The sequence below is a fragment of the Oscarella lobularis genome, chromosome 13 (assembly GCF_947507565.1).
Source record: "Oscarella lobularis chromosome 13, ooOscLobu1.1, whole genome shotgun sequence".
NCBI lineage: Eukaryota > Metazoa > Porifera > Homoscleromorpha > Homosclerophorida > Oscarellidae > Oscarella > Oscarella lobularis.
The window spans coordinates 103813-124804 of NC_089187.1; the positions used below are offsets into that span (position 1 = coordinate 103813).

The 20992-nt window shown below is 44.9% G+C and overlaps 7 protein-coding genes and 1 long non-coding RNA gene across 12 annotated transcripts; 3 read left to right on the plus strand and 5 right to left on the minus strand.

The window, feature by feature from the left end:
• Position 1: 1 nt before the first annotated feature.
• LOC136194929 (protein white-like) lies at positions 2–7151 on the minus strand. Of its 2 annotated transcripts, XR_010671726.1 has the most exons (23): positions 6752–7151; positions 6653–6701; positions 6409–6598; positions 6190–6360; positions 5796–6137; positions 5648–5746; positions 5555–5598; positions 5398–5503; positions 5196–5327; positions 5049–5141; positions 4938–4995; positions 4808–4885; positions 4647–4758; positions 4506–4600; positions 4375–4445; positions 4219–4325; positions 2523–2594; positions 2384–2455; positions 2189–2329; positions 1538–2070; positions 1219–1467; positions 430–1164; positions 2–374 (listed from the first exon to the last, which is right to left on the minus strand). XR_010671726.1 is itself a non-coding variant. In XM_065984182.1 (16 exons), exons 1-16 carry the CDS (start codon positions 7107–7109, stop codon positions 4221–4223), a joined length of 2103 nt encoding a protein of 700 aa, XP_065840254.1. In that variant the 5' UTR covers positions 7110–7151; the 3' UTR covers positions 4076–4220. The 2 variants fall into 2 exon arrangements, 1 of the variants encoding a protein (XP_065840254.1); XM_065984182.1 differs by lacking the exons at positions 2–374; positions 430–1164; positions 1219–1467; ... (2 more) ...; positions 2384–2455; positions 2523–2594 and having other exon boundaries at positions 4076–4325.
• On the plus strand, positions 10–1146 carry LOC136194933 (uncharacterized). The gene has a single exon (XM_065984186.1). The coding sequence runs from the start codon at positions 112–114 to the stop codon at positions 1144–1146; it is 1035 nt and encodes a 344-aa protein (XP_065840258.1). The 5' UTR covers positions 10–111.
• LOC136194930 (protein white-like) lies at positions 1170–4149 on the plus strand. Of its 2 annotated transcripts, XM_065984184.1 has the most exons (18): positions 1170–1522; positions 1570–1618; positions 1668–1854; positions 1906–1980; positions 2031–2129; positions 2181–2347; positions 2403–2474; positions 2527–2629; positions 2685–2765; positions 2813–2941; positions 2990–3121; positions 3167–3259; positions 3307–3364; positions 3411–3488; positions 3544–3655; positions 3711–3802; positions 3855–3925; positions 3974–4149. In XM_065984184.1, the coding sequence occupies exons 1-18, from the start codon at positions 1249–1251 to the stop codon at positions 4076–4078; spliced, it is 1977 nt and encodes a 658-aa protein (XP_065840256.1). In that variant the 5' UTR covers positions 1170–1248; the 3' UTR covers positions 4079–4149. The 2 variants fall into 2 exon arrangements, with proteins under 2 accessions (XP_065840256.1, XP_065840255.1); XM_065984183.1 differs by having other exon boundaries at positions 2813–3121.
• A 677-nt stretch (positions 7152–7828) lies between the features above and the next one.
• Positions 7829–10862, minus strand: LOC136195035 (protein white-like). Of its 2 annotated transcripts, XM_065984302.1 has the most exons (15): positions 10468–10860; positions 10364–10412; positions 10117–10306; positions 9896–10066; positions 9500–9841; positions 9326–9453; positions 9168–9273; positions 8988–9119; positions 8842–8934; positions 8736–8793; positions 8609–8686; positions 8445–8556; positions 8298–8389; positions 8111–8238; positions 7829–8063 (listed from the first exon to the last, which is right to left on the minus strand). In XM_065984302.1, the coding sequence occupies exons 1-15, from the start codon at positions 10742–10744 to the stop codon at positions 7959–7961; spliced, it is 2061 nt and encodes a 686-aa protein (XP_065840374.1). In that variant the 5' UTR covers positions 10745–10860; the 3' UTR covers positions 7829–7958. The 2 variants fall into 2 exon arrangements, with proteins under 2 accessions (XP_065840374.1, XP_065840375.1); XM_065984303.1 differs by lacking the exon at positions 7829–8063 and having other exon boundaries at positions 8447–8556; positions 10468–10862.
• A 10-nt stretch (positions 10863–10872) lies between these two features.
• LOC136194822 (5-formyltetrahydrofolate cyclo-ligase-like) lies at positions 10873–11391 on the minus strand. Its single transcript, XM_065984075.1, has 5 exons — positions 11313–11391; positions 11188–11267; positions 11117–11143; positions 11008–11065; positions 10873–10955 (listed from the first exon to the last, which is right to left on the minus strand). The coding sequence occupies exons 1-5, from the start codon at positions 11389–11391 to the stop codon at positions 10873–10875; spliced, it is 327 nt and encodes a 108-aa protein (XP_065840147.1).
• Positions 11392–11546: 155 nt separating this feature from the next.
• LOC136195037 (sorting nexin-13-like) lies at positions 11547–17589 on the minus strand. Its single transcript, XM_065984306.1, is given in 34 exon segments — positions 11547–11636; positions 11686–12022; positions 12080–12131; positions 12184–12296; positions 12344–12412; positions 12461–12538; positions 12588–12658; positions 12707–12805; positions 12852–12944; positions 12997–13107; positions 13159–13260; positions 13317–13459; positions 13519–13567; positions 13620–13661; positions 13715–13810; positions 13866–13869; positions 13871–13912; positions 13967–14028; positions 14085–14189; positions 14237–14311; positions 14369–14425; positions 14477–14535; positions 14583–14652; positions 14709–14815; positions 14867–14952; positions 15009–15055; positions 16380–16463; positions 16520–16608; positions 16674–16879; positions 16925–17049; positions 17112–17201; positions 17254–17356; positions 17411–17517; positions 17566–17589. Coding segments are annotated over 33 exon segments (2793 nt in total). The 5' UTR covers positions 17575–17589; the 3' UTR covers positions 11547–11636; positions 11686–11874.
• Positions 17590–17594: 5 nt separating this feature from the next.
• On the plus strand, positions 17595–19803 carry LOC136195036 (putative sodium-coupled neutral amino acid transporter 11). Of its 2 annotated transcripts, XM_065984305.1 has the most exons (14): positions 17595–17676; positions 17725–17764; positions 17815–17937; positions 17983–18057; positions 18129–18187; positions 18240–18315; positions 18373–18438; positions 18489–18592; positions 18642–18712; positions 18769–18824; positions 18886–19071; positions 19118–19230; positions 19281–19427; positions 19476–19803. In XM_065984305.1, exons 1-14 carry the CDS (start codon positions 17626–17628, stop codon positions 19758–19760), a joined length of 1452 nt encoding a protein of 483 aa, XP_065840377.1. In that variant the 5' UTR covers positions 17595–17625; the 3' UTR covers positions 19761–19803. The 2 variants fall into 2 exon arrangements, with proteins under 2 accessions (XP_065840377.1, XP_065840376.1); XM_065984304.1 differs by having other exon boundaries at positions 17815–18057.
• On the minus strand, positions 18118–20322 carry LOC136195038 (uncharacterized). The gene is made up of 10 exons (XR_010671765.1): positions 20233–20322; positions 19889–20182; positions 19462–19840; positions 19299–19415; positions 19019–19244; positions 18915–18965; positions 18796–18841; positions 18619–18743; positions 18412–18561; positions 18118–18363 (listed from the first exon to the last, which is right to left on the minus strand). It is a non-coding gene; the product is annotated as an uncharacterized lncRNA (long non-coding RNA).
• Positions 20323–20992: the final 670 nt, after the last annotated feature.

Below are 20992 nucleotides of genomic sequence, written 5' to 3' on the forward strand. Positions count from 1 at the left end.
GCTCGAATAAACTGTCTGCTAGTACCATTGCACCTAGTATACAAAATAAAGCTTTGAAAAATAAAAAAAATTGTACACTTGTCCTCAGTACTCTTACCGTAAGAATAAGCGATGGCGGAAGCGAAAACAATAGAGGAACGGCTTGGAGCTCTCGTCGCCGAATGCGTTGATGAGGGCATGAGCGAGTCGCAGCTACGCGACGTAGCTCGACCTCTCGTCGTCGTGCACGCGCGCGCGCGTCGTCGCGCCCGTCTGCGCCGTTTCCTTCGTTGGTTGCTCATTCTCGCCGCTCTGATCGGAATTCTTCTCTTCGATCCAACCTATCGTCTCGTCTGCATCGTCGGTCGTCTGGGAACGAAACACCTCCTCGTGCCCTATTGGGATTTCACCGTCCATTACAATAACGATTGCATTATTCGAAATCCTTACTTTGTCGAAGACGACGAAGGTGGAGAAAATCTAATCAATTGCGAGCTTTTGACCGATGTTTGCGAAGTGGGCGTGAACCGGACTTCAAACATCGATGGAAAATCCGTAGCGAATCACTATCTAAAGTCGAGTCGTCCTCTCATCGTCACCGACGCTATGGAAGGCTGGAAAACGAAAGGACTCGATGTGAAAGGTCTCGCGGAGATTTTCCAGTCGACGTCTGTTCTCGACGAATCCGTGCCCTGTTCTCTCCAATCGACTGATTCGAAGGTGAAAGAGATACGGCACGTGTTCGAAATGTCTCAGGGAGAACGGGTATTGACTTCGTGGCAAAATTGCGAATTGAAAGCGGTGAAAGCGATTCGACGTTTGTACAAGCGACCTTACTTCCTGCCTGGAATGGCTGAGATGACGTCGACGAATTGGATCGTCGTTGGAACGGGCGGTTCGAATGAAAACTATCATCGCGTTGTGCCGTTATTTGATGGACTTGCTGCATGGATTGCAGTGCTAAGTGGTACACTGGATATCAAGGTGGTTACACAGGATATTTGCTCTGCTTTTTGTAAAACTGGATCTCTCGATTTGACGGTGACGGCTGGAGAAATTTTGATTTTTCCGACGAGCACTTGGTGGGTGATGATCTATCACAAGCAGCAGGAAAACGAAGAGGATGCCATAGCCCTAGCATCGACCGTATCTTGGGAAAAGCATTAGTTGACGTTGTGCTTGTATCTGAATACAGATAGACGTACAGAATTTTTATTTTCGCTTTCATCTGTCACTTACTTAGAGGCGGGGCTAGTTTTCTCACGTGATATGGCAGAAACAAAAGAAACAAAAGATGCTCTCCTTCACACAGGCGGCACCGCATCGCCGTCGTCTTTATCGGAAGAGTCAGATCTTGATGTTGCTATTCAAGTAACCGAACGAAGACCTCGCTCGAGAACGCTCCTCTCCACTTCGCAAACCGTTCGACTTGCTTGGTCTAATCTCACTGTCATTGCTCCGGGAAAGCGACGAGGCTGCTTAGCAACCCTTCGAAGAAAACGACAGAATGAGATGACGCCAGACAAGTGCATTTTGGAAGAAGGTATTCTAGGCCTACCTTTTCATATCCAATTAGATGTATTTCTGTAGTGAGTGGTGTTGCCAATCCCGGAGAATTGCTTGCAGTTATGGGAGCAAGGTATCCCTCTCTTCCTTGCCCCACTCGCTCACCTATTTTCTTATTTCAGTGGAGCGGGAAAATCTACATTCATGAACGTTCTTTCCGGCCGAAATTTGTCCGGCCTCGACGTATCCGGCTCGGTGTTTTACAACGGATCGAACGCCAGTGGCGTGAGCGGAACAGTGACTGCATACGTCCAGCAGGAAGATCTTTTCATTGGGACTCTAACTGTCCGCGAGCACATTGTCTTCCACGTGAGCCAGAGCAGCGTCAATGTCTACCTCCGCTCTATGATCGCTCTTTAGGCTAATTTGAGACTTGGTGGCAAGAAGTATACGAAACAGATGAGATCCGCGAGAGTGGAGCAAGTTATTGACGAAGTAAGTCTGCCTCCGTCCACAGCTTGGTCATCTGTAAGATTGATCTGTAGTTAGGACTGACAAAATGCGCCAGCACTCTCATTGGAATACCTGGGAAAACAAAGAGCATATCAGGCGGTGAAAAGAAGAGATTGTCATTCGCTGCAGAGGTTGTTTAATTAGAGTAGCCAAGCTGCTCGCTCCTCTAACGATTACTCTAGATTCTTACCAATCCTCCTGTGCTTTTCGTTGATGAACCCACGTCAGGACTCGATTCCTTTATGGCTGAGAGCATCGTAACGGCATTGAAAGAAATGGCAAAATCACAACGCACAATTCTATGCACAATTCATCAGCCAGCGTCAGAAATCTACTCCATGTTTGACAGGCAAGGGAGAATTAGAATAATTAAAATTGCTCTTACCAAGGATCCTCTTCTCTAGATTACTTCTACTTGCCGAGGGAAAAACGGTCTATCTTGGCAATCGAGATCAAGCTGTTGAACATTTTGCAAAGTAAATTCTAATAGGAATTAGACATACATTCTCTCTAAGACAACTTACACAGTCTAGGCTATTCATGCCCCGAAAAATACAACCCAGCCGATTATTTCGTGCATATACTGGCCGTAGTTCCTGGAAAGCAAGATGAATGCAAGCAAAAAATCAAGGCAGGTTACCAATGCAGTAGGGACACGGGGTTAATTAAATAGCTATATCTTTTAGGAATTGGCAGGTGCTTACAGTGAAAACAGAACTATGTTCGATATTGAAAAGTCAGCTAGAGAAAGAGCTACTGCACCGGAGGTAATGCACGAAAAATTGTGTCGCCCCTAAGCTAAAGTACAACTAAGGAACGAGGAGTAGAGAAAAGAGGTTTCAAGGTCTCGTGGACAGCTCAGTTTCGCACTCTGTTTTGGCGCTCTTGGTTGACAAACCTCAGAGAGCCAAATCTACTTAGAGTGAAATTCATACAAACTTTGGTAAACTCTCAACTGCCACAAAAATGCTTAGATATTTTCATGCAACAGTTCATCTCTATCCTGGTGGGTCTCGTTTACCTGCGCTCAGGCGACAAGAGAGAAAACGTGCAGAACATTAACGGTGCTCTTTTCTTTTTCATTACCCAGCAGTCTCTAACCAATATGTTTGGAGTCATACAGGCAAGTCATTATCTAGTTCTATAAGATTTTTGATTTATCATCTAGGCTTTACCTTTGGAAATGCCCGTGTTTATGCGAGAACGCGGCAGCAAAATGTACCGCATTTTTATCTACTTTTGCTGCAAAACTCTAACAGAGGCAAACCATACCATTAGGCCGCGTCTCTTTATCATATTCTCACCTAGGCTCCGTTTACGTTACTTTGGCCTATGCTCTTTACGCTGCCAGCTTACTGGATGATAGGTAAATCTATCTAAAATTACTGTATTCGCTAATTTCTTCTATGCAGGCCTGAAATCCTCGGCTGCAAGTTTTTTTATATGTTACGGCATTTTAGCTCTCATGGGAGATATAGCCGTTTCTGCCGGTAATTTTACAGCTGCAGCGTTTCCAACTGCACATCACATTCTTTCCCCCCTTAGGCTACATCGTTTCAGCTGTGTCTTCTTCCGTGCCAGTCGCTCTTGCCATAGGGCCCGGTTTCATTACACCATTTCTACTCTTTGGCGGTCTTTTTGTAAAAAGTTCAGAAATGTAGAGAAGGGTTACATACGCAGCGCACCGTGCTGATTATTCGTATCCGCTCTAGACCCGTCTACTTTGTGTGGTTCAAGTACATCAACTGGTTCTACTATAGCTTCGAAGCTCTTACAATCAACGAATGGAGAAACTACAATGGCAGTAAGCAAGCAAGCCCATTTACACGCTATCTGGTCAATGAGCGCCCCTTTAGCGTGTCCTCCCTACGAGCTAACGTGTTTTACAAACGGAACGGAAGTGATAAATTCGCTGGGATTCAAAGAGGCAAGAAGAAAAATGCCACCCATTCCCATTCTAATCATTTACGTGCAGAAAAACTTCAACTTTGATTTGATCATGCTGGGAGTTCTAATTGTAGGCGCTCGTATTATAGCGTATCTAGCGCTGAGAATCAGAGTGGCACTGAGCAAAATCTAAGGTATCTATAACTGTTTGTGTAATTTTTCTTGAACCCAAACTAGAGAAGGTGGAATAAATGCATATGCTTAGCCATGCGCGCACTAGAACTACTCAGCACACCACAGCAATGACAGGGGCAGGTCAAGAGGCTCACTTACCTCTAGCGTTCTCTTCTATAAACACGAATTGTAAGGACAATAAAGGCCAATAGACGAAATGCCACCAACAACGCGAATAGGACACCGATGTCGCGATTGAAATTATTCTAAAGCGAGGAATAATTCCAAAGCGTCACATAAGAAGCGCGCACTTACCTCGTCGAGTCCAAAGAAGTCGAGTACCTGCGTTCCGTTTTGCAGGCATCCGGCGTTATTGGTTCCGCAACCTGGAATGAATCATTAATTAACAAAAAGGGACTTTTATTGATCAATAAAGGACGACTGACTTAGCTGTGGAGAGTCGGTCCACTCGTTGACCATCAGCGTTTCAAATCCGTAGAAAAACCACGAAATAAATTGAATCCATTCCAAATAGACCGGCCTGAAAAATAATAAATAATACGACATCTAGATGAAGACAAGCATACACTGTTCCTGAACGAATAAAAAATCCACCAAAAAGAAGGAAGGGGATGAACGACACAGGTCCAATAGCGAGAGCAACGGAGACAGAGGGGGCACCAGCCGAGACCAGATATCCTAAGAATTCTAATTGGCTAAAGCTGAGGAGCGCTGTTTGTTTTTTTACCGAGAGATATAGCTACTGTGGCCACTATGATGCATATGCCAAAGAAGGTGAAGAATTTGTCTGCTTGATTGTTGAGCCCTTGTGACAACAGAATTATTAAATTATTGCTATTACTCCTACAAGCGCTTGCCTATCATAAAATAAGTGACGATGCTAAATATTGCTACTTGAATGATAAGGAAGGGCATCTAAAGACGTCTACAGGTTTTTGCGTTCATTGTGTTACGTCAAAAAAACTTACATCTGCTGATGCTTTGGCCAAGTAGAAGATTGACGTGCGATAGAGACGCGATTGATGTTCTCGCATAAAAACGGGCATCTCCAAGGGAAAAGTCTAAAGGGAGAAAGGTAACAAGAGGAGCCTAAGGAAAAAAATAGAAAATCTTACCTGAAGAACAGCAATTACGGAACTAATTGACAGTTGAATGAGAACGAAGCTGATTGCACCAGGAATGTTCTGCACGCGACTTTGATCATGATCAGCTTGTAGGTACATCAAACCAAGAAGTAGTGAGATGACCTGCATAAGAAACGATCAGAAGAGCGGAGATTCTTAATAAAATTACTAGATTAAAGGGGTGAGTACATACCAGAGCTTGGCCCAATTTCACTTTGACTGCCGTTGGATCTCGAATATTCGACAGCCAGGCTCTCCAAAGGACGAAGCGGATCTGAGTGAACACAGACGCCTTGAATCTACAACAGAAAGATCATAGATGAAGTCACAGTTTCATATACTATTCCTACGATAAACTCTCTATAGTATCTTTTGAAAACTCGACGGCGTAGGACTAGAGAAAGGATACAGATTATTGACAAAATACGTCTCTTGGAACTAACCGCGTCATGACTTCCGTTATTCGTCTTGGAGCGTGCTTCCTCTATAGCCGTCGTCATTGCATTCCCCGTTTCACTAACGGCAAATTTATCAGTAATATCCTAAAAATTGAAAGTGCCACAAAACGGAAAGAAACTCATAGATTCCTACCTGGACTTTTTCCCGGCACTCCTCTTCATTCCCCGGCACAATTGCAAGCGTATGAACGTAGAAATCAGCGGGATTATAGTTCTCCGGACAAGGATAGCCAACATTGCTGAAAAACTCCATCGCTCCAATAGACGATCCATGATAAGCCACTTTCCCTTCAGCGAGAAGAATAAGCCGATCGAACAAGGAAAAAACTTCCGACGAAGGCTGATGAATCGTGCAGATGATCGTACGTCCGCTTTCAGCCATTTTCTGCAAAACGCGAACGACTGACTCCGCCATGAAGGAATCGAGTCCAGACGTTGGCTCATCAGCAAAGAGGAGAGGTGGATTAGTCAGAATCTAAAACCCAAAAGAATTAAATAAAAAATAAGATTTCTCTGAAGTGGCTAACCTCGCTAGCGAAAGCCAATCGCTTCTTCTCGCCGCCTGATATGCCCTTGATTTTACCGGGAATTCCAATGACGGTTTTCTTGCATTTATTCAAGCCCATGTCACCAATAACTTGATTCACTCGACGCATCTTTAGATCCATGCTATACTCAGATCCCATACGCAAAGCAGCCTCAAAAAAAACATATATATGCACATATATAATATTAAATTTTCTTACTTGAAAGCGCAGGTGTTCATAGACAGTCAAAGTGCCGACAAAGAGATCTTCCTGTTGAACGTAAGCAGCCACGCCTCCCAGACTCTTTCCTAAAACTTCCATTCCATTGAGACGCACGTTACCGTCGACGTAGAGCGACGAAACGTTCTGATTGGCCAGCACATTGAGCAACGTCGTTTTCCCGGCACCACTACAAGGGGCACGCGTGAAATGCGTGCGAAAGCCACGTGACCTGTATACAAACCTGGCTCCCATCAAAGCAATGAGCTCTCCGGGTCTCGCGATGCCGCTAACTAAACACACAACGCTCTTTAGCCTACTTTAGACCGCTAAATCGACGCACCGTTTCGTAAAATAATCTTCTCGCGACCGAATTTGACGCCCTTGCAGCGTTCGCGCAACGAGGGCGACGATCGAGCGACGGCGCCAACGCCGGACCACGATAGAGTCACTGTGAACGTTGGCGCCGAGATTTGGCGTTGTAGCTCGAGCTGGCGACGAAGTTCGGTCCCGAGTTTCTCGTCGGGTGCCGTGGATGATACTGCGAGGTCTGCGATGGGGCGAGGAGGCGAAGGCGTCCTTTCGGGACGACCTGACGTCTTCCACGTGACGTCGTAGAGGAGAGTCGGTTTGCGTTCAAGTGGAGCGGGGTTTTCTCTTTCCGACGAGAGCGGATTCACATCATTTGCGGCGTCGCTCATGCTCTTCCGTTCAATTCGGTTCTTTCAGGTGTAGTGTGTGATTATTATTATCACGGGCTCTGGTGTGACGCGGGCCGTGACGCGTACACTTCCGCTGGTGAGTCATTACGTGCCACGTAAAGTCTGCCACGTAGACTGTCACCATAGATATCTATGCTGCCACGCCTTGGCCATCGCATGCGTTAGCCACATGAAATTGTCCGGGGGTTCGCTCGGCTTTTTGACTGAAATTCTTCTTTTCGCTATATTTTCGAAATTTTAGCTTCACGCATCGTCATTCACCAGAAGAAATTGCCTCCACTTTTCGAAGATGTCGCTAAAGGAAGAAGAACGGAAACGGACGACTTTTTTGCGCCGGAAAGTTGCAGTAGTAGGAATCTACCAGCGATCACCTATATAAGGCCTCACAATACATAAGTCTATTGCATGGTTAGACACGGTCCTCATTGCAGCCTTGCCTGAGAAGGGCGGGAACGAGGTCCTGGAGCAACGGTGCGTCAGTGATTACAGGCACATACTTAACCCCACGGGTTCTGGATGGGTAAGACCTGCAGGGGCTGCACGTACCGGGATGCCGCCAAGTGCCTAGTCGCCTTGGTGGAGCATCACGTGGGTGTCCGATATATATATACCTATATGGTGTATAGCTCCGTGTATAGGGGAATACAAAAAACAGGGGACTCCCGTCGGTGACGGTCTGCTCTCGAGCGAACGTGCTGTGCTTTTTTAAAATTTTTAATCTCAATTTTGTTTTTCTCAATTGTATGCAGACGACGAAGGAGCGAAGAAGCGGCTATTACTTGTGAGCTATTATAGTGCTATAGAAGAGCTTCTTCGATGACGCTGTCTCTATTTTTCACTTCTCTTCACTCGGATCAGCAGAATGATGTATGCCAAAAGGCGAAAGACAACCAGCAACGCAAACATAACGCCAATATCTCGCGCCATATTATCCTGAAAGCCCTTAGCATAACCAAAAAAAAGAAGAACCTCGAACGTACCTGACTCAAGCCAAAATAATCCAGCACGTCTTCTCCTTTTCTAAGGCAGAGAGTGGAAGAGCTCGGACAGCGAATAGACCCATTCAATGCAATAGAAGGTGCTTCCGAGGCCAGAGTTCCATTGCAAGCTAAATTTTGCAGTGCATTAATTAGAGAAGGTCTCAACTAAGTCTACAAACTGGCTCACAGAGAATCGTTCCTGTCCACTCGTTTACCATCAAGAGTTCAAAGCCGTAAAAAACCCATGATATGTACTGTATCCACACAAGATAAACAGGCCTGAAAAACAGAACGATCACTACCGAATGTCTACTGGTTCTCTGGTGGTAACTACACTGTTCCTGATCGAATGAAAAATCCCCCGAAAAGAACAAACGGTAGAAAGGTGAGCGGCGCAAATGCCAAGGCGACAGCTACAGTTGGAGCATACGCTGAGACGGCGTAGCCTAGATCACTGGCACATGTACGATTACGCCAGCTCTAGCACAAAAATCTTACCGAGAGATATGGCTATGAAGCTGATGAGAAGGCACGAACCAAAAAAGATAAAGAACCTGTCTGCTCCAGAGTTTAAACCTAGAGACGTTCAAATGATAGAACAGTCAACAACAGTTTTTTAGCTTGCCTATCATAAAATATGACACGACACTGAATAGGAGTGTTTGACCAATCTGAAATGGAACCTAGCAAAAAATCATTGAAAATTAGCATTTAATTTTGATTCGATTTACGTCTGCAAAAGCCTTTGAAATATAATAAGCAGAAGTGCGATAGAGCGAGCTGCGATGATCTCTCAAAAAGACGGGAGTCTCTAGAGGGAACGTCTAAATAAAATAGTTTATTTATTTATTGCAAACGACAAATAAATTCAATTTGCCTGAAGGACTGCTATCAAATTTCCAATAGATAACTGGATAAGGATAAACGTCATCGCTCCCGGTATATTTTGCAAGCGTGACTGGTCATAGTCCGTTTGAAGGTACATGAGACCCAATAAAATTGATATAACCTAGAAAAATGCCACCAGACGGTATTTCAAAAATAAATCTGCACAAACAAGCGCTTGGATCAACTTGGCTCTGATAGCGGTCGGATCTCGCGCATTGGCAAGCCATGCTCTCCACAAAACAAAGCGAAACTGAGTGAAATAGGACGCAGTGTACCTTAGAACCGAAAGAAAATGAAAGCAATAGTAACACAAGAGCGAGAACATACGACTCCGTCTTTCGATTGATTGAGAATTTGACCTTTTCTTCATCGGCGTCACTTGTAGCAGCTTCGCTCTTTAGATTCTCCCTAAGTTGCAAACCACCTTCGCTGGACTCGAAACTTTCCGTTATACTCTTGAAAAAATAATTAATTAGATAATTTTAATTAGTCGACTCATACTTCAATCTTTTCCATGCACTCCTTCTCAATCCCCGGCACAACGGCAAGCGTGTGCACGTAAAAATCAGCCGGATTAAAATTCTCGGGACACGGATATCCAACGCTGCCGAAAAACTTCATGGCTTCACTCGATGATCCGTGAAAGGCGAGCCTTCCCTCAGCCAAAAGAATTAGCCGATCGAACAGAGCAAAGACCTCCGAAGACGGCTGATGTATGGTGCACAAGATCGTGCGATGTGACTCAGCCATCTCTTGGAGAATATTCACAACGGATTCAGCCATGAAAGAGTCGAGTCCGGACGTAGGTTCGTCAGCAAACAAGACAGGAGGATTGGTTAAAATCTAAAGAAAGAAAAATCACGAGAAAAGTGTTAGAGACTAATGATGCAAATTGACTTCGGTCGCAAAAGCGAGTCTCTTTTTCTCGCCGCCTGAAATGCCTTTGATTTTTCCCGGTACACCAATAATGGTATCTTTGCATTTTCGCAAGCCCATTTCGCTGAGAACTTGTTCCACACGAGCCACCTTCTCTTCAGAGGTAAACTGGGATCCCATACGTAGAAAAGCCTAGAAAAAAAAATCGCAAGTCCCCCTCCTCTCTCAATTCTAAGACCTACGTGAAATTTGAGATGTTCGACGACTCTAAGAGTTCCAACAAAGAGATCCTCCTGCTGAATGTACGCTGACAGTGAGCCAAGATTTCGTCCGAGTGCTTCTTTGCCATTCACTGTGACGCTGCCTTCAACATTCAGTTTACCGACACCGTGACCAGACAAGACATTGAGCAGAGTCGTCTTCCCAGCACCACTAAGACAAGAAGCCTAATGTCTGCATGAGCCGGATATCCAGCGGTAGGAATCTTACCTAGCTCCCATAAGAGCGATAAGCTGACCCGGTCGAGCAATTCCGCTAACTAGAAAGCCAACGATGTCAGATTTTAGCCGTCTAGGAGACTTCTGGGGGCTCGCCTTCGCGTAGAATAACTTTCTCGCGACCTTCCATTCCCTTGATCCGTTCTCGAAGCGACGGCGCCGTGCGCGCCGTGACGGTGACGTTTTTCCACGATATAGAAACCGTGTGATCGGGCGACGACGCTTGGCGTTGAATCGCGAAGCTGCGGCGTTGCGTCTTCGGCTCTAGCGCCCAATCGCCGCCGTTTGTGATCAACGAATTGGCGACGGCGAATCGAAGGGACGACTCGGAGCCGCTAAACGTCGGACGACCTCTTTCCAGGCTGCTTTCCATCTCGAGCGCGCAGGTGTGATCTACTGTTTCGTCTACTTGTTCTCGTCACGTGCGCCCACACAGAATGTACAGTAGGTCCCATCAGAGATAATAGAGAGGGACCGTGTACGTTACAATATTTGTTTTGGTTATTGATACAACACTTTATCTATTTGAATGTCCTTTGGTCCAACGGGGATATTCTCGCATAACTGGACACTGAAGGCGAGACCTAGAAAGGAAAGTTGGTTTAGAGGGAGAAAAATATTTTTTCTCTATCGTGCCTATTGTTTTAGGTATTTTCACAGCTGCACACTTCGCTAAGAAAGCGTCATAATAACCCTAGAAGCCAAATTCGTCAAAAACGAGAATAGAATTAGAACGAAATGTCACCTTTCCCCTGCCCAGCCTCAAGCCATCCTAAAGAAAATAATCAAACGTGTACAGTGCAGTATAGAGCGTACCTTTGTAAATCCAAGCCCAGGAGTCACAACCAAGTCGAGCCCACCACTATCCAATGCATCAGCCCTCGATGCATCATTCACTTAGAGAGAAAAAATAAATGATTTACAAACGAGTGCACATGTACCTGCTGGTTGCTTGATATTCCACTTGGTCACTGGAAGAGATAGGTAATCTTCCCAGGAGTGCAACTGGACCATGTCCATTGCATCCCCATGGAAGCGTGGCACAAAACAAAGTCTAAATCATGTTCATACTTACTCTTATTCTGACGATCTAGGCCTACCTTCTCGTTTCGAGTATGTTCTGGTGTAGAGATGTATCAATCGTGTTGCTGTCTTTGTTTTACGTTCTCGCGCACCTTTACGATCGGTATCGTGTCGATTTCATCGTCCATGCTGAGATAGATGGCTATTCGGCGGCTATTTCGGTACTCGTCGCTCTCGAGAAGCTAAAACGAGTTTCCGTAAAGATATTCGAGAAAATGCGAGGCTGTAGACCTTGCGTACGATGTTTTCACTCTCCTGACGCTTTTCTTCGCTTGTTAGACGCTTCAATCGTCTCCTAATCTCCTTCCTTAGGGCTTGCTTGGCTGCGGAAACGGTCCCTTGCATTTTGTAACGTGCGCTCTCAATAGTACATGTATAGAATCTCAAACTGTACATCTAGCTGTGGCATTTATAAAACGTCTAAGGTGCCTTTGTTTGCTTTCTGGAATGTAACATCTGCAGGATCTCCTTGAATTTATTTTCAGGAAACAATGTGTCCAACAGATCCTCAAACAGAACGTAGAGCAATCGTTTGTTCAAACGAGGATGCTGAAACATATCAAACACTCTAGCAAAAAAAAACCAAATGAAAACATCGATAAGAAAATCAAATGTAGACGTGTACCGAACAATTCCTTCCCTAGCAACGTCACTACCAATAAAACGCTTTAGCTCGTCTAAAAATCATTGAAAATGAAATTTATGCGATCCAACAGCAAAAATTCCTACCAGGAAGGCTTCCAGTCATCTTCGCTTTGGCCGCCACTTTCGTTCGATTCTTTGTAGCCTCGTTTCTCTCTGCGACGTCTGTACGCCAAAGCCCATCAGGCCAATTCGAATCCCTGCAGATGGAGTAGAGTCAAAAGCGACTATTTAGGTCCATCTTTACCTTAGCTCTCGTACGTATTCTGCAATTTGTTCTGCAGAGGTAAGCCACTCTACTTTCTTCACAATTTTTCTATTTAATGCCGGTTTCAACATAGAACTAATAGGTTAATTAACCAACCGATTTATGCGATCTCCAAACGTCGTGCGAATGATGTCTTGAAGGAGAGCAACAATACGACGTCTCAGCCACTGGCTCCTGAGAAAAAAATACTATATCAGTGAAACAACGCAACCGTCCTTCTCACTTCGTTTTCAAATCAAAAACTTCATCCATCAAGAGTAGTAGAATTCGAAGGGGAATATTATCATCAGTATCCTGAGAAACACTAGATGCAAAACTAAAGGTTCCCTATCTGTTTTTTACCTCGGCACTCAGCAAACTCGATGCCACTTTTGGATCGTCCACTTCCTCTCCCGGTAAAGGTATCACCGGAGTCTTTCTCCCAGTAGCAGGCGAGTCGCTCTAGAAACTTAAAATCGAGTTGGATCTAATGATGATGCTGCCTGACCCGCAAGACTTTCGTCAGATTGTCGAAACCCGATTCTAATTTGCCGGAAACATTTTTAACCGAACGCTTCAATGGGCCGACTATAGTGTCAATCTAAATCCAGATGAAATCCCAGACGCTTGGACAGCAGAGTCTAGTGCCTAACTTTTCTAGCAAATTCTCCCTTCTCCTTAAAGTACTCTCCCTTGTTAAGAAAATATTCCATTGCCCTGAGTACACCAGAGTGATGAGCCAAGAACTCGGCGTCCAGAAGAACCTAGTAAGTGCCCCAATAGTAAATACATTAATTACATTTTTTGGCTACTACCTGAACGTAATCGTGTAGGGCCTTTCTTCTCTTCTCAAGAAAGTCTTTGTTTAGAGATTTAAATGGTCGTTTGCCAGGAAAATTTAAATCGAGTATGCCAAACTAGGTCATAGAGGTTTGAATAGCAGGGCTACAAGTTGCGATATGCATGCGCTTACTTTCTCTTTCAGTACTAAGTGCAGATCGTGAAAATCGCTGTATCGTCTCGGTACGACCCATATGTCAGGATCGCCGCTCCCGTGCCTACATTTGACTTTGATAGCGTACAAAGCGTACTGTTTTCCGTCCTCGTGACAGATTCCTTCATTGACCCCAAAGAACTGATCTATGATCAGCTCGCTTTTATTTAGAGCTACAGACCTGCTTGAATGATGTCAGCCTCTAAATGAATATCTTCCATTTCTTGACTCTTCGTAATCATCATGACGATATTAAATAATTAATTATCCAGTTCTCCTTACCAAGCTTTCCTCATCTTTAGAAAGAGACAGAATTTCAATAGACTAAATAAAATTAAATGTATTCGATAGAGGAAGTGCTTTGAGTTCATATGTACCCTGCTGATTTCTGATTCTGACAAGCTGTCATCTCCTAAAAACAAATTTTTTGACAGCAAAGATGAGACTCTCTCTCTAAGAAATGAAACCTTCGTCTGGTAAAAAAGGCAATAGGTGAACTCTCGATTATGAATTCAAAAATTCTTATACCATTTTCGATGTCTTCATCTGAATCGAATTCAAATTCGTCACAACACCTAACAGTCGATAGATCAGCATCAAAAGAACTCTGCAACGGTAAACGTGATTACCGTTTGTACTCATCCGAGACCTTGAACAACGGGAAAAAAAGCAATTCAAGCTTATTTTCCACCTGTTTCAAAAACAAAAAAAAGTAAATACGATGAAGAAATTTCCTTCTCAACTGACTTGCTTCTGTGCCTCATCAAACCAGTGAGCATTAAACTGACTTCCCTTGACGGCTCTCAAGAGACTATTACGAACACTATCCTCAATACCAACAATGTGAGCATCCTACAACACAGATAAAGGAACAGAGATAGAACAAGAGAATCTCTCACCGGACTAAACAGGTACTCCTGACAAATTCTAAGCGCAGATTCGCGAAAGGGAGTCGAATCAGGAACGGAGGAGCCCTACGCAGTACGTCCGTCATTAAGGGTACTACTACTACAACGAATTGTCTAAAAAACCTGCTCCTGAGCTTCACTATAAGCTCTAAGCAGTTGCTCAGCTGACGCACGAAAACCCTGCAGTCAAAAAAGTCAGGCTGTCTTAGGCACTTTTATTAATTCACTTGCCTCTACGTTCTGCCAGAATCTCAGACATAAGGTTCCCATTTCGTCGCCTGCTAGCCAATCTAGGAGAAAACCCTATGCGACTGCCTTCTATCTAGTTCAGTGGTACCTTGAAATACGCTAAACAATGATCCATTTCGTAGGATTTTTGCAAAAGAGATGTCCTGAACGTGAACCGTCTAGAGAAACAGTGAACGATACGCGAGAGCTGTAGTCAGTGAAAAAACAAACGCACGTCACTTCCTGCTTTTCCTGACGCCAAGTGTTTCCGTCTGGCCTCGCAAACTTTAGTTAGAAAATTAAGGCTATTAATCTCTTTCTTCACAGCCGGCTGCGAAGCAACTAGAAGCAGCGAAACCTTAATTAACCCCCAGAAACGCGTTCTCTCGCTACCCTCTTTGTCTTTAGCTCGCAATCGAACCAATTCCTCTCTTAGTTTATTCTCAACCTCCTCTACCTCACTTTCATTACACGAGTGTCTAAGTAGAGAAGAACGTCTCGGTACAGAAAATACCTTCGCTATTCTGACTCCCACCTGACAATGTCAGTAAAGGAATCTGGATTAAAAGCCGTATCGTAACACTGTCACAAACCCCAAAACGTCAACATCATATATCCTCTCCAGGGTTCTGCCGAGAATTTTTTCAGTGTGGGAAGAAGGTCTGGAAAATTGTCCAAGACACTTTTATGAATCGTCTAAGGCAAAATTGTCTTGGACCATTTTCAAAACTGTCTTGGACCATATTTTAAAAATTGTCTTGAACGTTCGAACGGGAAGAAGGCAAAGGCATACGGAGAAGGCAAAGGCATAGGGAGAAGGCAAAAGGCATAGGGACAAGGCAAAAGGCATAGGGAGAAAGCAAAAGGCATAGGAGAAGGCAAAGGGAGAAGGCAAAAGGGCAAAAGGCAAAGGGAGAAGGCAAAAGGCATAGGGAGAAGGCAAAAGGCATAGGGAGAAGGCAAAAGGCATAGGGAGAAGGCAAAGGCATAGGAGAAGGCAAAAGGCATAGGGAGAAGGCAAAAGGCATAGGGAGAAGGCAAAAGGCATAGGGAGAAGGCAAAAGGCATAGGAGAAGGCAAAAGGCATAGGGAGAAGGCAAAAGGCATAGGGAGAAGGCAAAAGGCATAGGGAGAAGGCAAAAGGCATAGGGAGAAGGCAAAAGGCATAGGGAGAAGGCAAAGGCATAGGAGAAGGCAAAAGGCATAGGGAGAAGGCAAAAGGCATAGGGAGAAGGCAAAAAGCATAGGGAGAAAGCAAAAGGCATAGGGAGAAGGCAAAAGGCATAGGGACAAGGCAAAAGGCATAGCGAGAAGGCAAAAGGCATAGGGAGAAGGCAAAAGGCATAGGGAGAAGGCAAAAGGCATAGGGAGAAGGCAAAAGGCATAGGGAGAAGGCAAAAGGTATAGGGAGAAGGCAAAAGGCATAGGGAGAAGGCAAAAGGCAAAGGGAGAAGGCAAAAGGCAAAGGGAGAAGGCAAAAGGCATAGGAGAAGGCAAAAGGCATAGGGAGGGAGAAGGCAAAGGCATAGGGAGAAGGCAAAGGGCATAGGAGAAGGCAAAGGGCATAGGAGAAGGCAAAAGGCATAGGGAGAAGGCAAAGGCATAGGGAAAAGGCAAAGGCATAGGGAAAAGGCAAAGGCATAGGGAAAAGGCAAAAGGCATAGGGAGAAGGCAAAAGGCATAGGGAGAAGGCAAAAGGCATAGGAGAAGGCAAAGGGAATAGGAGAAGGCAAAAGGCATGGGGAGAAGGCAAAAGGCATACTGTAGGAGAAGGCAAAAGGCATAGGGAGAAGGCAAACGGCATAACGTTTTAGTAGTGTATGGGTCGGCGATAGGCGAGTGAGGGTCGGGGCCGACCCATGCCGACCCACGTGGGCAGAACCCTGCCTCTCTCAAAATTAAATACCAGCCAAACTATTGTTTGATTGATGTAATCGGGATCGGATACGGTTTCGACGAAAGGAAGCAGAGACTTGGACACGACTAATTCCTACAGTACGGGAAGAGAAACGTCCTACTCAACGTCTTTCTTCTGTCATACGGTACCCTGGCTAAAAGTCGAACAGGCTTGCAATGAAAGTCGTCGGGAGGAAGCAACAAATACAGAAAAATTTCCGACAAATCGCGAAGATACTCTACCCCCCACAACAACAATAAATAAATAAATAAATAAATAAAATTATATGAAAACCTATAGTACCTTTTTCCATTTCGGGTGACGAGCAAATGTCTCTGAACGAGAAGGCCTTCTCCATTTCGCATTCAATGTCAAAGAAAGCGTCCTCGATTGCCAACGCCGATTTTCCACCGCACTTTGCCTCCGCCGAACGATAGATGCGAAGATGAGCGGCAAAGACTTCCACAATTCGATGAGTAAAGAAAGGAACCCAATTGACAGCCTTAGATCTAAAAATATCGTTGACCACGCCCACGCTTTCTTTTCAATATTACCGATTTCCAAAAGCGATGATTACGCTCTGTGTCACCTGACGTAATTCGTGAAGAAAGACGGGATTTCGTCCAATAAGGGAATAGTACCACCATTCGATGCAATCGCGAAAAGCCAAATTAATTATCTATATTTTTAATTAATAAAATTTCTTCTATGTGGCTAGAAGCGTTTTTTTTCTATTCGTACCTCTTGCATTGGCTGATCAATTATTTTCGCTCCAGTCAAACGTTTATCCATTTTGAGATTTTGAGAAATTGTGCCAACGGCACCGGTGAGCTTATTCGAAATAGAATTCGATTATCGCTTCGTTTTCTTTGCTAATTCTTACTGGACCAAAGCGGGTTTTGCTTTTCGTTGGTCTCTTTCCCTTTCGTGTCGAAATGAGATGGTTCGAGAGGGCGGAGCCGTGATAGGCGACGACTAGCAAGAATCTACACACGGAAAGAGTCACTGGATCAATAGAAATCGCCTCCTGAAGGGCCTACCCAAACGTAAAGAGAGCTACGTGGCCTACGACATAGGCGATCGTGTCCCATTCGAAGTTGTAGACGACGAGAGAAACGACTGCGAGCAAGTAGAAGAGAATGGACGTCTAAAAATAAATTAAAAAGCGTATGTCGCTGAGCGAAAAGTTGCGAACCAAGCCCATATTCGTCTACTGCAGCGTGCGCTAAAACTGCACTGTAAACAGAGTGAGACCATGGACAAGAATGACAAGGGCATCGTACACTACGAAACCGGAGAAGATCAGGTAGATGAATAGAAAGAAAGACTATGAATCGCGGCGACAATTTCTCAGGTGAAAATGTCGCTGTCACTGACAGACGACGATACCGAAGGTAGGAGAGCATAAAAAACGAACGAAACCTCTAATTGACAAACTACGTAGATCGAGGCCTCCTCGATAAGGAAAACGAAGGACCGCCGCATTATACGCGATCCCAATTGATGGGCAACGAGAGCAAGGCCGTCTTCAATTTCATCAACTCAATCATCGGTGCTGGAATCATAGGCAAGAAGAGAAAAAATGGGATATATATTAAAAAAAGGTATTCAGGCATCCCCTTTGCTCTACACGAAGCTGGTTTCATACTCGGGGTTCTATTGCTTACTCTAGTTGGTATTGTAACTGGTAGGTTATCATTATCGAGGGGGGGGGGGGGGGGGGGGAGGATGGGGCAGAGTTATCGTTTATGTTTGCAGACTATTCTATTCTTCTTCTCGTCAAAAGTGGCAAAATTGCCGGAATGGACACGTATCAGGTGCGCAGGGGTCCAGCTGCAACGTCACTTTCCCCCCCTCGTCTTCCTCTAGGATTTGATGAGGAAGACGTTTGGCAAAGTTGGCTTCTATTATCTGTCCGCAATCCAGTTCCTCTTTCCCTTTCTCGGTCAGTTAACTAGTCGCTCCTCTTCATAGAGAAAACAATCTTCCTACTCTACACTAGCTATGAGTGGATACGTAGTTATCGTTGGAGACAACATACCCAAAGTTTTGGAGCTCATTCCCCAACGTAATTTCCGCTTCGTTCACGCGTTCAATAGATCCGATATTGTTCTCTAGTGAGGGGCACTGTATTAACGGAGCCTCACTTCATCAAATTTTTAGTTGTTATTGTAGTCATGCTGCCGTTATCCTTATACAGAAATATATCGAATTTAGGAAAAGTAAGGCAGAGTGTAAGTGGGATCACCTTAAAATTTATTCCCCGTACAGGTGTCTCTCGTTTCTTTGGTTTGCGTCGTTTTTATTCTTATCGTTATTTGGGTTCGATTTTTTTCATTGGGGTGAGTCAACAGCACCACCAGAAAAAATTTCCTAATTAAAATTTTTGTTATTAAAGTCCCGACGTTCCTGTCACGTGCGATACCTATTCCTTTGCTAATAAAGGCGTAGCACAGGAAAGAGAATCTTATCTATATATAGTTTAATAGCTTATTTTATGTCATCTTATTTATCTAGGCTATAGGGATTATGGCAACGACTTACGTTTGCCATCACAACACTTTTCTCATATTCGACTCACTGCACTATGTCTCACTGCACAAATTTACTCGCGTCACTCACACGTCAGTCTTCATTTCGTGGCTCACCGTTGTACTTCTTGGCGTTGGTGGCTATCTCACTTTCAAGGGCAATACCCAAGGTTGATCTACACATAGGACTTATTAAATTTTGACGTTGACTTTTAGGTGATTTATTGATCAATTATTGTCCGGATGATGAAGTCATAAATGCAGCTCGGTTCATCTATACGGTGACGATCATGCTAACGTTCCCTATTGAATGTTTCGTTGCAAGAGAAGTAGAGAAGCTCCACTAAAAATAGTAGCACTGTATCCCCTCCCTCTTTAGGTCATTGAGAATCTCTACTTGACGTTTTTTAAAGGAAAGGCAAACGAGACGCTCTTGTGGCACGTTGTCGTCACGTGCTTGATATCCTTTGGTGCCCTGGGCGTTGGAGAAACGACAGACAATCTCGGCTTCGTTCTGGAATTAAACGTGATTATTTAACGAATTTATTCCATATGTTGACCTGGTCTAATTCAGGGCGTTTTGGCTGCAACGCCCTTGGCATTCATACTACCAGCTGCCTGCTATCTGAAACTTGCTGAAGGAAAAATTGTAAGCAAGAAGAAAATTTGGGCTTTGCTGCTTCTGATTTTTGGATTCATTGTCATGATCATCGGCACTGTCATGTCAATTTTATCCATCGTAGAAAATCCGCGGACGTGCGACACATGGCGTTATTGTAACGCTTCGTTGGTGAGTTTCAATGGAACAGTTGATCAGTGCATGGAAAATAGAAATGAGACATCTTTCTATGCATGCTAGTTTTCTTTTTTTTCCTGTCTTACTAATTAAAATATGAAATGCGTTGTCGTGTCAATTTTCAGAAGCACAATTGATGTATCCTGGATACGAATTTGAACACCAAAGAAAACAACGAATTTCAGACTAACCTAATATTTTTGTCGATGTAGAAATTGCTATGCAGCTTGGCTAGATGCAACATCGCACTGCTTTCTTACTCTCAGATAATGTCTCTTGTAATGACAGCTTCTTGGAGCACGTTTCGTACGACAGGCGTCTCCGAAGAGGGGCCCCTACGATTCTCTGTCGACGATTCGTTCTCTGCGGCTTCGCTTCTTCGACTACGATCGATTGAAGGTTGATTTCTTCGTCTTTCTGAGAGAGAACGACCCGCACGGCGGCACAGATATCGCGGAACAAGGCGGAAAGTGTAGCGCTTTTTTCTAGAGCGCGTTAACGTGACCATCGATCCTACCCACGTATTTACACGTACTCCGAGAGCGTAAGACGAAACCGTGAAGACGAGGCGGTCGATGCATGATCCACGAGGCATTCTTCGATCGCCATCTTGAACTTCGCCATGATATGGCGTCACAAGCTTACATCACTTCCTTGCCAAAAATAAACTGCTGACTTTGCTGCCGACAGTGAAACGCGTCAAAATTAGCACCTGCATTTCTCGGACCAATGAGAGCGCTAGGTGAGCCCCGCGTGACCCCAGCCGACCAATGAGCGCGCTGGGTGGGGCTACGCTGTTCAAAAGCGAAGCGCACACAGATCTTCCTTCAGTTGCGGCTGAGGGTGGGTGCGTCGCGGTTCGCCGCGTCTCATCCTTGAGAGGACTGGCTCGGGGGCTTTGGCAGAAGGCAAGTGAGGATAGTTGGATCTCAGCGTGGCCCACGGTTAATTCCGTGCCGGAGCCTGTAGGCAGGGCGATGGGGGGCTTCGGCCTCGGTTTACGCACTGGGCAGACGGATTATTCGAGGTCTTATTGTCGTCAACAAGCACGAACCGCGCTAGGCTGAGTGGTTACGGCTTGGAGGGGGTGTTCAACTATGGTCTGGTTGCCGGCACTTTTCTCACCCGAACGACGCGATTAGACCGACGATGATCCAGCCCAGGAGCCTTCGATTCCTCCATTGCACTGTCTTCATTGTCGACTCCTACAAACAGCGGTCAGCCTCTCTCCAATCCACAAGGCCCGGTTCTTCTCAGGAAGACATACCGAAGGCTTTGGTACCAGCGCACCGGGG

What these genes read in the sequence shown, in the direction of transcription:
- LOC136194933 (XM_065984186.1), top strand. Translation starts at nt 112, where the DNA reads ATGGCGGAAGCGAAAACAATAGAGGAACGGCTTGGAGCTCTCGTCGCC.
- LOC136194930 (XM_065984183.1), top strand. Translation starts at nt 1,249, where the DNA reads ATGGCAGAAACAAAAGAAACAAAAGATGCTCTCCTTCACACAGGCGGC. An exon ending in ATCTACTCCATGTTTGACAG is followed by an intron (nt 2,348 to 2,402) that starts GCAAGGGAGAAT and finishes CCTCTTCTCTAG; the next exon opens with ATTACTTCTACTTGCCGAGG. An exon ending in ATGGAGAAACTACAATGGCA is followed by an intron (nt 3,803 to 3,854) that starts GTAAGCAAGCAA and finishes GCGCCCCTTTAG; the next exon opens with CGTGTCCTCCCTACGAGCTA.
- LOC136194929 (XM_065984182.1), bottom strand. Translation starts at nt 7,109, where the DNA reads ATGAGCGACGCCGCAAATGATGTGAATCCGCTCTCGTCGGAAAGAGAA. An exon ending in ATGAACACCTGCGCTTTCAA is followed by an intron (nt 6,361 to 6,408) that starts GTAAGAAAATTT and finishes GTTTTTTTTGAG; the next exon opens with GCTGCTTTGCGTATGGGATC. An exon ending in GATTGGCTTTCGCTAGCGAG is followed by an intron (nt 6,138 to 6,189) that starts GTTAGCCACTTC and finishes TTTGGGTTTTAG; the next exon opens with ATTCTGACTAATCCACCTCT.
- LOC136195035 (XM_065984302.1), bottom strand. Translation starts at nt 10,744, where the DNA reads ATGGAAAGCAGCCTGGAAAGAGGTCGTCCGACGTTTAGCGGCTCCGAG. An exon ending in CCAAGTTGATCCAAGCGCTT is followed by an intron (nt 9,120 to 9,167) that starts GTTTGTGCAGAT and finishes GCATTTTTCTAG; the next exon opens with GTTATATCAATTTTATTGGG. An exon ending in GTGGACAGGAACGATTCTCT is followed by an intron (nt 8,239 to 8,297) that starts GTGAGCCAGTTT and finishes TGCAAAATTTAG; the next exon opens with CTTGCAATGGAACTCTGGCC.
- LOC136194822 (XM_065984075.1), bottom strand. Translation starts at nt 11,391, where the DNA reads ATGGACATGGTCCAGTTGCACTCCTGGGAAGATTACCTATCTCTTCCA. An exon ending in CTGGGCTTGGATTTACAAAG is followed by an intron (nt 11,144 to 11,187) that starts GTACGCTCTATA and finishes TATTTTCTTTAG; the next exon opens with GATGGCTTGAGGCTGGGCAG. An exon ending in GAAAATACCTAAAACAATAG is followed by an intron (nt 10,956 to 11,007) that starts GCACGATAGAGA and finishes TTTCCTTTCTAG; the next exon opens with GTCTCGCCTTCAGTGTCCAG.
- LOC136195036 (XM_065984304.1), top strand. Translation starts at nt 17,626, where the DNA reads ATGGACAAGAATGACAAGGGCATCGTACACTACGAAACCGGAGAAGAT. An exon ending in TCTAGTTGGTATTGTAACTG is followed by an intron (nt 18,058 to 18,128) that starts GTAGGTTATCAT and finishes TTATGTTTGCAG; the next exon opens with ACTATTCTATTCTTCTTCTC. An exon ending in ATATATCGAATTTAGGAAAA is followed by an intron (nt 18,593 to 18,641) that starts GTAAGGCAGAGT and finishes TTCCCCGTACAG; the next exon opens with GTGTCTCTCGTTTCTTTGGT.